We start from the raw sequence: 14,939 nt of genomic DNA, 5'->3' as shown, positions 1-14,939 counted from the left end.
ATTGGGCCAAGCCAGCATGGATTTACCACGGGTGAATCATGCTTGACTAATCTGTTGGAGTTTTTCGAGGATGTAACCAGGAAGTTAGACGGGGGAGATCCAGTGGATGTAGTGGACCTCGATTTTCAGAAGGCATTTGATAAGGTCCCACTTAGGAGATTGGTGGGTAAAATCAAAGCTCAGGGCATAGGGGGGAAGACATTGACATGGATAGAAAACTGGTTGGCAGATAAAAAGCAAAGGGTAACGATGAAGGCATTGAGAATAACATCAGCAAATTTGCTGATGATACTAAGCTGGGTGGCAGTGTGACATATGATGAGAATGTTAGGAGAATTCAGGGTGACTTGGATAGGCTGGGTGAGTGGGCAGATACTTGGCAGATGACGTTTAATGTGAAAAAGTGTGAGGTTATCCACTTTGGGAGTAAGAACAGGAAGGCAGATTATTATCTGAACGGTGTAGAGTTAGGTAAGGGAGAAATACAAAGAGATCTAGGAGTCCTTGTTCATCAGCCACTGAAGGTGAATGAGCAAGTGCAGCAGGCAGTGAAGAAGGCTAAGAAGGCCTTTATTACAAAGGGAATTGAGTACAAGAGCAAGGAAATCCTTTTGCATTTGTGCAGAGCCCTGGTGAGACAACACCTGGAGTATTATGTACAGTTTTGGTCTCCAGGGTTAAGGAAGGACATCCTGGCTGTAGCGGAAGTGCAGCGTAGATTCACGAGGTTAATTCCTGGGATGTCTGGACTGTCTTACACAGAGAGGTTAGAGAAACTGGGCTTGTACACGCTGGAATTAAGGAGATTGAGAGGGGATCTGATTGAAACATTTAAGATTATTAAGGGATTGGACAAGATAGAGGCAGGAAATATGTTCCAGATGCTGGGAGAGTCCAGTACCAAAGGGCATGGTTTGAGAATAAGTGGTAGGTCATTTAGGACAGAGTTAAGGAAAAACTTCTCCCAGAGAGTTGTGGGGAGTCTGGAATGCACTGCCTTGGAAGGTAGTGGAGGCCAATTCTTTGGATGCTTTCAAGGAGGAGCTAGATAGGTATCATATGGATAGGGGAATCAAGGGATATGGGGACAAGGCAGGAACCGGGTATTGATAGTAGATGATCAGCCATGATCTCAAAATGGCGGTGCAGGCTCGAAGGGCCGAATGGTCTACTTCTGCACCTATTGTTTATTTGCCATTTCCTTGCCCATTCTCCTAATCTGACTAAGTCTTTCTGCATCCTACCTGTTTCCTCAACACTATCTGCCCCTCCATTAATTTTCCATCTGCCACAAAGCCATCTATTCCATCAACTAAATCATTTAGATACAGCATAAAAAGAGGTCCCAACACCGACTCCTGTGGAACACCACTATTCACTGGCAGTCAACCAGAGAAGGATCCTTTAATTCCCATTTGCTGCCTCCTACCAATCAGCCAATGCTCTAACCATGTTAGTAACTTTCCTGTAATACCATGGGCTCTTAACTTGGTAAGCAGCCTCATGAGTGGCACCTTGTCAAAAGCCTTCTGAAAGTCCAAATATACAACATCCACTGCATCCCCTTTGTCTATCCTACTTGTAGTCTCCTCAAAGAATTCCAACAGGTTTGTCAGGCAGGATTTTCCCTGAAGGAAGCCATGCTGACTTTGTCCTATCTTGTCCTGTGTCACCAAGTACTCCATCACCTCATCCTTAACAATTGACTCTAACATCTTCCCAACCACTGAGGTCAGGTTAACTGGTCTGTAATTTCCTTTCTGCTGCCTTCCTCCTTTCTTAAAGAGTGAAGTGCAGTTCTCCAGTCCTCTGGTACCATGCCAGAGTCCAATGATTTTTGAAAGATTGTTTCCAAATGCCACCATAATTTTCTAATGCTACCTCTTTCAGACCCCTAGGGTGCAATATTACAGATTGCCAGGTATGATGTGGCTATCACTGAATTGTGATGAAGGATGATTGTAGTTGGGAGCTGAATGTTCAAGGTTACACATTATATGGGAGAAATAGGAAGGTAGGCAGAGGGGGTGACATGTCTGTACTGGTAAAGAATGGCATCAAATCAGTAGAAAGATGTGACATAGGATCGGAAGATACTGAATCCTTGTGGGTTGAGTTAAGAAACTGCAAGGGCAAATTGACATTGATGGGTGTCATGTACAGGCCTCCCAACAGTGGCTGGGAGGTGGACCACAGGTTACAATAGGAAATAGAAAAGACGAGTCAAAAGGGCAATGCTATGGGAGATTATTGGGAAAATCAGGTTGGCAATTGATCTCTAGAGTGAGTTTGTTGAATGCCTACGAGATATTTTTTTAGAGCAGTTTGTTGTTGCCTACTGGGGGAATCAGCTATATTGGACTGGGTGTTATGTAATGAATTGGAGGCAATTAGGGAGCTTAAGGTTAAAGAACCCCTAGGAACCAGTGATCACAATATGATTTGAGTTCAACTTGAAATTTAATAGGGAGAAAGTCTGATGTTGCATTATTTCAATGGAGTAATGGAAATTACAGTGGTATGAGAGAGGAGTTGGCCAAAGTAAATTGGAAGGAGCTGCTGGCAGGGTTGTCAGCAGAGCAGCGATGGTGTGTGTTTCTAGGAAAAATGAGGAAGGTGCAGGACATGTGTATTCCAAAAATGAGGCAATACTCAAATAGTACAACCATGGCTGACAAGGGAAGTCAAAGCTATTGTAAAAGCAAAAGAAAGGGCATATAACATCCACCTCATTCTTATACTACGCACTTTTAGATTCACCATCTGGAGTATCGTATTTGCTATCCTTTCTGATTCGGTATCCCTAATGATTTGATACTCAGCCTGTTGGCTGCAACTAAGTTTTATCACCTGCCTGCCCTTCCTGACAGTCTGACTGCATGTTATCTTCACTTTTTTTTTACAACCTGTCCTATCCTGAGTCCCTTCACTCCAGTTCTCACCCCCCTGCCAAATTAGTTTAAACCCTCCCCAACAGATCTAACAAACCTGCCCACAAGAATCTTGGTCCCCCTCAGGTTCATGTGCAACCTGTCACTTTGAACAGGTCATATCTCACCCTGAAGAGATCCCAGTGTCCCAAGAACCTGAAACCTGCCCCCTGCACCAGCTTCTCAGCCACACATTTATCTGCCAAATCATCCTGTTTCTACTCTCACTAAAATGCAGAAATTACTACCCAGGAGGTCCTGTTACTCAGCTTTTTACCTAGCTCTCCAAATTCTCCTTTCAGGACCTCATTGCTTTTCCTTCCTGTCATTGGTACCAATATGTACCAAGACATCTGGCTGCTCTCCCTCCCTCTCCAAAATGTCCCTCCCAATCTCTCAAAATGATCTGAGTGGTAATCAGATAACCCATTAAAGGAATTTTCTGATAGAGAGAAAAAGTTGAAATGTGCATCTTGTGCATGTGAAATCTTCCCAAAATAATAAGCACACAAATGGTTAAAATAAATTTTGGTATTTTCATTATGCAAATAAAGCTTTATTCAGGTTAAATAATAATAATGGGCAATTGGAATTCCTTTTCAAGTTTCTTTACATTAAAACACAAAATGGATGGGTCAGCATTTATGCAGACACTATACAAAGAAAGTATTTAAAATAGTTAACATGTCAGAAAGAACACGAGAAGAATAAAACAAGAATCAACATTCAGTTTAACAGTGTCTAAATCCTTAGAATTTAATTTGTTCAGGTGAGAGCACTGGAGAACATGGCAACCGAGCAAAACAAGGCTTTACAATTTCTTCCCTAGCCCACAGCCACCATGTGCTCACAGGCCTGCTGCATTCCCACTGTTCCTTCCTGAATTCCTACAATCTTCTTCCTCTTGACCCATTATTCCAGTCTCTCAAATCAATAACTCACAAAACTCCCATCATTCCCTCCCTGCAAACAAGAGCAAGGTTCCATGCAGTAGATGTATCCACCCAAATTCAAGCAGATTGTTGGCTACAAATGGTAAATTATTCCAAGAATGACAATTGGTCCTGCTATCAAATTTACTAGAATTACAGATGTAATCCATATTCTGGCTAATGAATTGTAAATTCTTACATATGCATATTAGGCATGCTGATTCTATTCTTCTCTTTCATTTAATTCTTCATGAGAAGGGATTATATGGTATGATATGGATTTCAGGCATTGTAATGGTTACTTGGCAAATATCCAGAGGCCTGTATCACAACATATGAATGAAATTGAAACTCAACATTAAATGCGAGGTATCAAAGATCTATAATACATCTCTAGGATCAGAAATAGAACCATAAAACAACTGGATTTTTTTTTAAGAGAAAGAAACACGCAAGTCTTACTCTGGTCTATCTACAACCCAGACTCCAAAGCCCATCAATGTGCTTAACTCTAAACTGCTGTGCAAGCTCTTAAGTGATGATGTAAATTAAAAACAGATAATAATTATTCTGCATTATTTCCACTGGAGTAAGAAAACAACATCCTGAGAAGCTTAACATTTAATCAGGGATAGGGACTGATAAAAATCACAGTACCAAAAAAAAGCAGTGGCAAATCACCAGAATTTTCCTTTTTCATTCAAATACTTAAAGTAGGTTATCTTATTTAACTATTCAACTGAGCAACTTTTCCTTTACATCATAAAATTTCACGTCATGTGGCTACTTAATTGTGAGTGCAATCAATGTTAGTTTCATTGGTAATTTTAAACTCTTGGAGAACATGATGAAAATTCAGGCCTGTATTCTTTGGCCACAGAGCAGTCACAACCTCAATGAATTGTGTAAAAGACTGGAGGAGCTAAATGGCCAGCTTTCCATTAAGATGCAACATGACCTGCTGTTTGCATTTTCTGTTAATATTGTATCTGAATTAGATTCATAGTATATTGCCTTTTGTTCTGAGTTCAGTGTGGACCTTTCAACAGAAAATACAAGCTCAGATACTAATGGAATCAGGAAAGTTGAGAAAAGCTTGAAGACAAGCTGAGTAATCAGCAGTATCTATAACATCAAATACCTTTTTAAAAAACAATTCAAATGAATTTTGAGTAAATAACTGAAATAATGGGCAATAAACAGGAGCTTGAGATAAATGAGATGATAGAACAGGAGAAAAACCTGAAATTCACTTTGGCTTGTCTGAAGCTTACCTGATATACAAAACATTTCTAATGATTTCAATCCAGTGTGGCAATAGCCATTTCCACATTTACTAACAGAAATATTTGCAACCCAGCACCTACATTTAAAATGTAAGAAAATCAATGTGCAAGCCTTGTGGATCAGCAATGGATCATAATAAATTTAAAAAGTCTATGTTCTATCAAATACATTTCTCTGTACACTCTTCCAGCCCATTTCTTGCCCACATATATCTTGCAGAATTTCTATTTAATTTGCAACAGATGTACACACTAGTTTGTCCATCTGTGTCAGTATGATAAGCCCATATCTTGTGAAGGCAGTGAATCTATGTTAATGATTATAAGGTGGGTGGGCAGCATGATGCAACCCCACATACTGTCTGTATCCCCTCTTCTGCAATTTCCCCGACAGCAGTTTTGTTTCCTCCTGCAGCTGCCCACTGGCTTCCACAGACAGTGGTCCTTTAGGCAGCTGCAATCTAACTCAGAATTCAACGCACTCCATTTTCTAAGCAGGTTATTTGCCAATTTCCTGATACATTGCAAGTTACTAATACTACACACTTTTGTTCAGCATACCAAAGAGGCAAAACTCCAATTTCTGGGCAAAAACATACATAACCTTTGAAATTATACACTTTAACAAGCTCAATTTTCATTTTATTATTGTTGTGAAAACTTAGAGCTCTCAATATTAGAGCAAATTCAAGTCCTAATTATAATTCTCTTTCCACCTCTTGATGTTTTAAAGGTGCCTTCTATTAGAATAAAAGACAACTCAGGAAACATTTTCCAAGCTGAGCAATAGAGCAGTTTTACATAGAATCATAAGGTGGAACACTTTTGGTGTTGCTTTTTAAAAAAAATATAAGGTAATGGGACAAAGAGTACACAAATTAGCACCTTATTTCCATGAAGTAAATGGTATGATGGAAACACGGTTATTTGTAACCAAAATTAGTGGAACTTGGAATTTAGGCCTTAGTATCACTATGGAATCTGGGCTGACTTATTTTCAGGAAGAAGCACAGGTCCACTCAAGGGTATAGTCTTCTGTTGACCATGTCAAAGGTAATATCAATGAAACAACAGGAAAACACACTCATTTTCATTATTGCTTTGTTTCATATTCATAATTTCCATGACATCTAAGGTTTTCAACAAAGGCAAAAATATTAGAACGCAAGTATCATAATTATTACTCTTATTCTTTCATAATCTGAAAACATTTAAGGTTTAAGTAGTGCAAGGATTTGCATGTGCTCATGCAATTTTTAAAACCAAGACCGGAAGCCAAGTCTGAATCATCTCATGCAGATCACAATCAGCAGTGATCTACAATGTAATCACAAGACTAACTAAGACATAGCCAGCTTTTATTTATATCTAGTTGAAAAGTTATTTCTGTTAGCTTAGATCCTGTATGGAGGAGCTCTAATTTAAAGAATATTCCTTTGATCTTAATTCACCAGTTAGAAGAAATGTTTTACTAGAGAAAATACGTAACTTATCAAAGTTGACCAGAAGTTTTTCCCAGTAATTTCAGTAGGAACCAGCTATTTAGTTTGTTGATCTAAACTCATTTTCAGTTTATAATGCGAATATTGTCATGAACTTAAACTTTAAAAGCAATCAAATTTATTCTTTACTAACAGTTGCAACAATAATGCTAAAAATGACTGAAATATAACAAAACTAGTTAAATTTGAATAATCCTTAATATTTAGAAATTTAAATACAAAGAAACATTACAAAGTTATCAAATAGGAGCAGTAATCAATTTTTATTTAACAAGTCAGAATATTTCATTATATAGAATTCTTGGTTTTCATATTGTACAGTCTTATCTAGAATTGCAAGTTATCAACTGGTAGCCTCTGCTTGTGGTATTTTGTCTAAGTCCTTTGTGTATTCAGGAACTACAACCTACATCTTAAAAACTTATTGGTTTATGGATATTTAATTGAATGTGCAGTTAAGCCAGCTAAGTGTTATCATACTTAGTAAATATGATAACCAAGGTACCTAATTAAATTTACATGTTAAAGCAGATCTTTTAGATTAGTCAACAAGCAATCTGCTGGAGCAACTCAATGGGTTGATCAGCATCTGTGGGAGAAAGGAATAGAAAGGTCAAAACCCTGCATCAGCGCAGGTGTTTTACTGCAGTTTCACTGGAGCTAATGATGTATTCATAAAATTATTGGGCAATTTAAGCAAAATAATAGAAAATTTAAAAAGATTTCTATCTATTGCAACTTCTTGATCACATCTCAATACAGATCAAGAGAGTTTAGGATAATAGTAATTATTTGGTTATCTGGGAATATTTCCAATAGGAGGCCTCAGAAAGCAATCGATCAACTTTCTTTATATGAACATAACACCGCGTCAGGCAGATTTTCTCTCTTAATCCTAAATCTAATTACTGAAATTTGTCTGAAACTAACCTGCTATTAGCTGACAGGTATATAAATTTATTAGCATTTTTTGTTTGGAACACTTGCCCTCAAAAAAAAAGGACTGAAAGAAATACAAGGACAGGCCTGTTTTAATCATGCCATGAATTATCAAGAGGAAAGAAACAGCAAATATGACTAATAATGTTCTTCATCCATGGAAATACCCATGAACCCAAAAAGAAAACAGAAGGGATGAGACAACAAAAAGTTTAGGCAGACAAAGTTGTGAGGCTATTATAACTGGGAGAGCTCTCTGAAAGTCAGAAAAAAATTAAAGCATGTCTAGAGTGAGGGAAAAGAGAAAAACAATCATGCTGACTTTGTACTGATGCTGGGACTGTATTACACTTCATAGTGGAATTAGCTGCAGGCTCATTTTTGTCAAGTTGTTGACTAGGGATCTTCATGTACCTTTTGAACTCATGGATTATAGCCAATAAGGTGCTGCTAGTTATTCTTATTTCTTAGCATCTAACAATGCCTACAGAATTAAAATATTGGAACATCTAATATGCATTAAATGTAGTCAAGGTTTCATATCTCACTGGCATATTGGGTCTGTAGTTACTCATGTGGCAAAGAAAATTAAACTGTTTTCATCCAGTACACGCTGGAATTGAGGAGATTGAGAGGGGATCTGATTGAAACGTTTAAGATAATTAAAGGATTTGATAGGATTGAGGCAGGAAATATGTTCCAGATGTTGGGAGAGTCCAGTACCAGAGGGCATGGATTGAGAATAAGAGGTCAGTTATTTAAAACAGAGTTGAGGAAGAGCTTCTTCTCCCAGAGAGTTGTGGAGGTGTGGAATGCACTGCCTCGGAAGACGGTGGAGGCCAATTCTCTGGATGCTTTCAAGAAGGAGCTGGATAGATATCTGATGGATAGGGGAATCAAGGGATATGGGGACAAGGCAGGGACTGGGTATTGATAGTGAATGATCAGCCATGATCTCAGAATGGCGGTGCAGACTCGGGGGGCCGAATGGTCTACTTCTGCACCTATTGTATATAACATTCAATGTGATAACGTTTTCAAAAAACCTTAAAAAACAAAGCCAAATTGTCAGCCACCTCAGGAATTAACTCCTCGAGTTTCATGATGAACTTGATGCTGAGATGCTAACAGTTCTGCAAAAGTACTGAACAGGCAGACTAAACAGCACATCAAATACAGAGTGACATCTAGTGGAAACAGAATATGAAAGAAATTTGGCAAGTGTGAATGATAGGAACTTCATACATGGGAGGAAGGCATGCAGCTATTAATTTTCACTGTGTATCATAAGCATTCTATAAACAACATTTAATGACATCAAGCACTAAGAATAGGATTTGTCAGCTGTTAATAGAGACACTGCAGATAAATAATTTGTTAACATGAAGATGTGAAGTGTTGATACAATGTACTGCAACTAGTGATGTTGAACTTTGCAGATTCTACCTGACCTGCTGATTCCTATGCCTTCCTTTTTCTCCCCCTGGTGTGTCATTTTGAGATACACTTGCACAGAATAAACTGTTACTGGTTTATTCAGTAAAAAGAGTTTACTAAATAAAGTAAGGTTATTCAATATATACAATGATTATTAAGAATCAAATTAACATAAATAATCTTGTCTTCTGCTCCACTTTGCCTCTTTCCTGTTGGTGGTCAACGTTTATGGCTGTTCCTTAATGTTCCTTTTTGAATTAGTTACAAAGCGTTTAGAATTGCCCAAAAAAAAACCTGCTGTGATGGTAATATCAGGGCATTACAGGGGCTGCAAAGAAAAGAGCAATCAGGACTGTCACGGAGGCTGCTGAGCAGGTCTTCAGATAGCTGTGGATCATGAGGTGTGCCCCATAGACCAATGCTGCTGGGACATAAGGTGGGGCCTGATTAACCCTGGCTGAGTCTCCTAGATGAGGATGTCTGATGTTGAAAGACTTGAAACACCCAGTGACCCCAACACTGATGATGAGTCCCAGCCCATCCTAACATGTATCTCAGCATCAAGATAAAAAAAAAATAGTTCCATGTACAGTATCTCATTATCAATGTGTTAACAGATATACAATATGTCCATTATGATTTTACTCAGGGCTGCACAGTCTCTTAACAAAGTTTACATTTTCTGATGTGGGAAAAATAATGCAATAGGTGAATATATTTTGACTTTAGCTTAATGACACTTAAACTGCTATTTTTTTGTTTGTCAATTACAGGGCACATGCTCAAATATAATGTCCCAATAATGAAAAATGTGTCCTGCTGTTGGCCATAGGGAAAATGATGAAATACTTTGTTACAGCAAACTGCATCTCAATTCTGTGCACTGCTTGTTGACACCACAAACCTCCCATGTCTTTTGGTCACTTTTCCATCCAATCCTTGCCACTGGGTGAAATTATGTATGAGGCACAGGAGAACTGAGAGCTTGTGGATACTTCTTACACCTGACTGGAAATGTGCATGACTCCTAGTTTAGAGAATGATTCCAGATAACCAATCCCAATTTATAACTTCAAACTGTTGTGTCTGGTTATATTTATGCCTGTGGTAGAACCCATCAGAAAATTTGTATTTTGATGTCCCAAGCCAATGTATCCTGAATAAAACAAGGACTACAAACATACTGACAATTTATATCACTACTACCTCCCCTACTTTCACCACTCTTGAAATCAATGTCAGTACCTATTCACCTCTAAAGAATAAATTTATCTTTAAACTGGCACACTTAAGATTAAAAGCTCAGCATAATTGACTTGTCAACAAAAACATGAAAGGAAGGCTCTGAAGTGAATTAAAATTCATTAAAATTCAATTCAGTAGCATCATAAAAAGGAAACAAATAATGAGAGTTCATTGTGACTGATTACCAATTTGCATATCTGTTATGAGACTTCTAAGAATGTAAATACAGTTCAGTAATGTTATTTGTCCTTTGCAATGCACAGCAGAAATTTTGAAAGCCAGTATCATGGAACGTCCACTTAGTTTTAACAGAGTAAATAAATTCGGAACTCAAACACACATAGAACTATATGTTTAATGCCGCTACCCCATTTGCTAGTATAGGGCCATTTGCTGGAATGGTCTTGCTTTCACCAATAGATGGCGTTGTAGTGGTGGTGGTTGTGGCAGGAAGGGAGGAGTTTTGGCTGGCTCCAATGACGAATCAAGCATGAAACATTAGCTCCACATTAACTCTTTGCAGATGCTAACTGACCAGGCCCTGCTGTGTTGTTACTTTTACTATGGAGATTCATTTTGAGGTATATGCACAATGGCCGTTAGCAGTCAAGTCAACTATTTGTCCAACCACAACCTACACGACTCTGGATTTCATCAGCTTCATCAGATGATGCACAGGTTTGGTATGCAAACTGCTTCTGAATTGAGCTTTCAACTCACCACCAGAGCCATCACTCCTCCTATCAAACAATGTTTACTTCACACTCCTAAGCATAACTCCACTATTTTCACAGTATTCTCCAAAGCTCCTCAGCTCATTCCTTTAAAACCTTGAAAATGTGTTGCGGTGTCTTACTAGTTTTAACGAAATTTCACTATCTCAATATCCTCAAATAATCAGTACAGAATCTCCATCCTTCTTTTAAAACCCTCTAAAGCCTCACTTTACCTCCTATCTCCATTTGCATACACTGTTATTTAAATTGCTCTAATCAATGGGAGAAACCAAAATCTTTTAATTTCACTATTAACTACGTTCTTCCTATAACTATTTTCCATCTTATTTCCTATTTTCTAATATTTTCTGATAAAATTTAATATCAAAGGTTACTGCAGAAGACCAAAACAAATGGCATAGTAAGTAAAACGTTGTCATGGCTAGAAGATAGACTGAAACAGAGAATGAGTGTAAACAAGTCCTTTACTGGTTGCCAGAATGTCATGAAAGCTGTCAGTGGTGGAGCCTCAACTGATTACAATTTCTGAAAATTACGGAGTTGAAGAAACTAAAGGGATGGTTGATAAATTTGCTGATAACATAAAATAAATGTAAATGTTGTGAAACATACATAAGAAGAGAAAGGGCTACAGATGGATTAAGTGGACAAACTGCTGAAAACTAGACGTTGGAAAATGCAGAACTGTCTAGTTAGGTTGGAAAACTAAAGAATTACAGAACTTCTAGCTTGCAGTGAAATATGGGTGTTCTGGTGTGCATGAGCAAAAGTCTGGTATACGGATACTGGGAAGTTTTAACAAGTATGACTTATTGCTGTGGAAATTGAGATCACATCTGGAGTACTGTACTGGTACCTTTTTTTTAAAAGGGAAGATATCAATGTGTTGATCGCAGTTCAGAAAAGGTGATCCTGACTTAACTAGAATGGCTGGGTTACCTTCTGAGGAAACATTGAAAAGGCTAAGGCTGTATCTGCTGGATTTCAGATGAGTGGGTGGAGACAACTGAAATATTTAAAATCCTGAGATGCTCCAAATGGATGGATGCAGAGAGAATGCATCTCTTTATGTGAGAATCTAGAACTGGGTAGTCACCATTTAAAAATTCAGGGTTGTACATTTAAGACTCAGGTGAGATTTTTTTCCCTCATAACAACAAGGCTTAGAGACTCTTTACCTCAGAGGATGATGAAACAAAGGCTTTTAATATTTTCAGGGCAGACATAGATTCTTTTTAATCAAGAGGCGTGGGTAGGTAGACTGAATTACAGAGGTGGGGTTGCAATCAGATCTATAATGTTACTAAATGGATTCAGGTGTTATTCCTGTTATAATTCATGTGTTCATATGATCACATGGCTCCAAGTTCTCCTTCTGTTTGACATTTTCATTCTCTATTATCTACAGAAATTTTTCCGGGTTCTGTACAAAGAAAACATCGCTATAAATGGATTGAAGTATCAAACAGATGTTAAAAATGGTTTCGTTCACAAGACTTTCTTTAATCAAGTACTTGTTAGTGCTACTAAATTTTAGAAGTCAAAACTTGTGTTATAAAGATAATTAATTTTGTAAAAGCCAACTTACTGGGAATTCAAAATATTGGAGTCAAGGGATGGGTTTAACTTTTAAAATTTCACCCTCAAACTAGTGTACAAAAAAGATTTTTTAAAAAGAAACCTATTGTCTGAAGATTCTACAAAAACATTTGAGAAAAAGTTTTCTAAGGCACCATCATTCAATAAGTTACTGAATTAAATGACACAAATGCAATACTTAAAAGCATCATTTCTCACCAGCTGAACAATGACTTTTTAAAAAACCTACCATTTAGTTGATTATAATACACTGTATTCCAATAAAGCTACTTACCTAAAATTGTAGAGTTTAAACATTCCATTCAGCTAGATGGTTGGCCAGAATAGTATTACAAATCATAAGTCTACCTTGTTATTACTACACACAATTTCTGGTTTAATCCTAGCAGTGAAGAATACTTGGAAGGATTCACTGAACAAAATTGCACTAGAAAACATTCACCAGTTCCAAATTATTTGTTCATGTGAACTTTTAATATACTATAAGAGTTCTGCAGTCTTTGTTGTAAAGGAGCATTCCATGCTGCATATTAAAGCAGATTTTCAAACCCTCCAGTTATCAAAGAGATATGCAGAACAGTGTACTAACAACTGAAAATAAATGAAACATTGGAATACATTCTCTTCAACATCTAACATTAACTCTTCCAAAGGTTAGGAGCAAATGAACATCATATTAAAAGTCATGGAGTCCTGTATTCTGCAGCCACATTAAAATCCACAATGTTCACAATGCAGACTGCCTAAATTTAACGTTACACTATTTCAATTGATATATATCAATTATGATACATCACATTAAAGTAACAGGCAACAAGTGCAGTAGTACTTAACTAAAACGCATCCCAGTGTTTCACTGATGTGCTGAATACATGGTGCAGGAAGTTTATCTAGCACACCAAAGCACATGGTTTTGCACAACTATAAATGATTAAATATTTCTACGCTATAGGGAGGAAATCAAAGTTGATCATGGGGTCTTTCTTTCTTACAATACCTCATGCATTTAAAAGAATGCCATTTCTATAAAAGAGAAACTGCAACAAATTAAATATTATAATAATAGGAAAATATTGAAAGCCTTAATTTTTAAAAATAACATTGAAAACAAACAACTTAGTTGATTTCTCTTTCAAAAATGGAAAACTGTGTGGGGGAGGGAAATCACTTAATTGAAAGGGTGCATAACAATTAAAATTGGTATTCAACACTCACACAAGGCAAGTTTTTAAAATTAATTTTTACAATCTGTATGTTTGAAAACAAAACTTGCCATTGCCATGGACTAATAGATAATATTTAAATCCAATATCGCAGTTACCAGGAAGCTTCAGCTGAACTTCAGAGGTCACCAGCCTGCTAAAACATATATTCGTTCACTGTTAAAAACTTGATTCTTCTCAAAGCAAAGCAGTAGCTGAAGAAATGATGCCTAATATAATAAGTTTGTACATTCTCTACACCAACATATTTTTTTTTTAGGTTGACGTAACTGTATTTAAATGTGAAAAGAGATTATAGCATTTTGCATTGGTACATTCTACATCACTGAATAACTTCAACATAATTGGCAGGGTACAAGCCAACTTGACCACTTTCTAGTCGCCCTTTGCACCAACCCTGCTCGTCTTCATCTTCTACTTTTATTAGTTCATCACCTGTTACAGAAAGAACACCAAGTTAGTTGCGATAAACATAACATATGCCTAACATTAGCAGGAAATATGCATTTTCCACAAAAGGTTTATCTGGAACAATTTATAATTTACAATCTAATATTTTTATTACAGATACTTTAGGTAGAATGGTTGGTCAAATAAGACTTTATTTTAAGTCCTGTAAATGCTTCATTATTAGAGCATTTCTGACCAAACATTTACTTTCCTCCAGAATCCCAACACTTCTGTAAAACCAATTTCCAAGCCTATCTGCCTCTTGAACAAGACTGCAACACCTGCAATTTTCCAGTTTTTGGCCAATTTTCATCACTCAAGACTGGCTGTGATCAGCACTTTCCAAACATCCCAGGTTGCAATCCATTTGGACTGCACAACTTAACCATTATCTAAAACGTCACTTGTTAGGGCAGCAGGTAGTGTAGTAGTTACCACAATGCTTTACACTGCTAGTGATCAGAAGACTGGGGTTCAATTCCTGCTGCCGTCTATAAGGAGTTTGTATGTTCTTCTGTGACTGCATGGGTTTCCTCCAGGTGCTCCAGTTCTCTTCCACATTCCAAAGATGTACGGGTTAGAGTACGTTGTGGGCATGCTAGGTTGGTGTCTGAAGCATGGCGACACATGGAGGCTGCCCCCAGCACATAGCTGGACTG

At 37.4% G+C, this 14,939-nt stretch overlaps 1 protein-coding gene across 6 annotated transcripts in view; it reads right to left on the bottom strand.

Annotated features, from left to right (window-relative positions):
• Positions 1-3,452: 3,452 nt before the first annotated feature.
• LOC132398520 (protein kinase C and casein kinase substrate in neurons protein 2-like) overlaps positions 3,453-14,939 on the bottom strand; it is a 112,049-nt gene continuing 100,562 nt past the window's right edge. For all 6 annotated transcript variants that reach the window (XM_059978104.1, XM_059978107.1, XM_059978105.1 and 3 more), the window contains one exon: positions 3,453-14,265. In XM_059978104.1, coding sequence (XP_059834087.1) covers positions 14,153-14,265 — 113 coding nt within the window. In that variant the 3' untranslated portion in view covers positions 3,453-14,152. The remainder of the gene's footprint in view (positions 14,266-14,939) is intronic.

The sequence above is a fragment of the Hypanus sabinus genome, chromosome 8 (genome assembly GCF_030144855.1).
Source record: "Hypanus sabinus isolate sHypSab1 chromosome 8, sHypSab1.hap1, whole genome shotgun sequence".
NCBI classification, from domain to species: Eukaryota; Metazoa; Chordata; class Chondrichthyes; order Myliobatiformes; family Dasyatidae; genus Hypanus; species Hypanus sabinus.
This window is presented reverse-complemented; position numbering and strand designations above follow the sequence as displayed.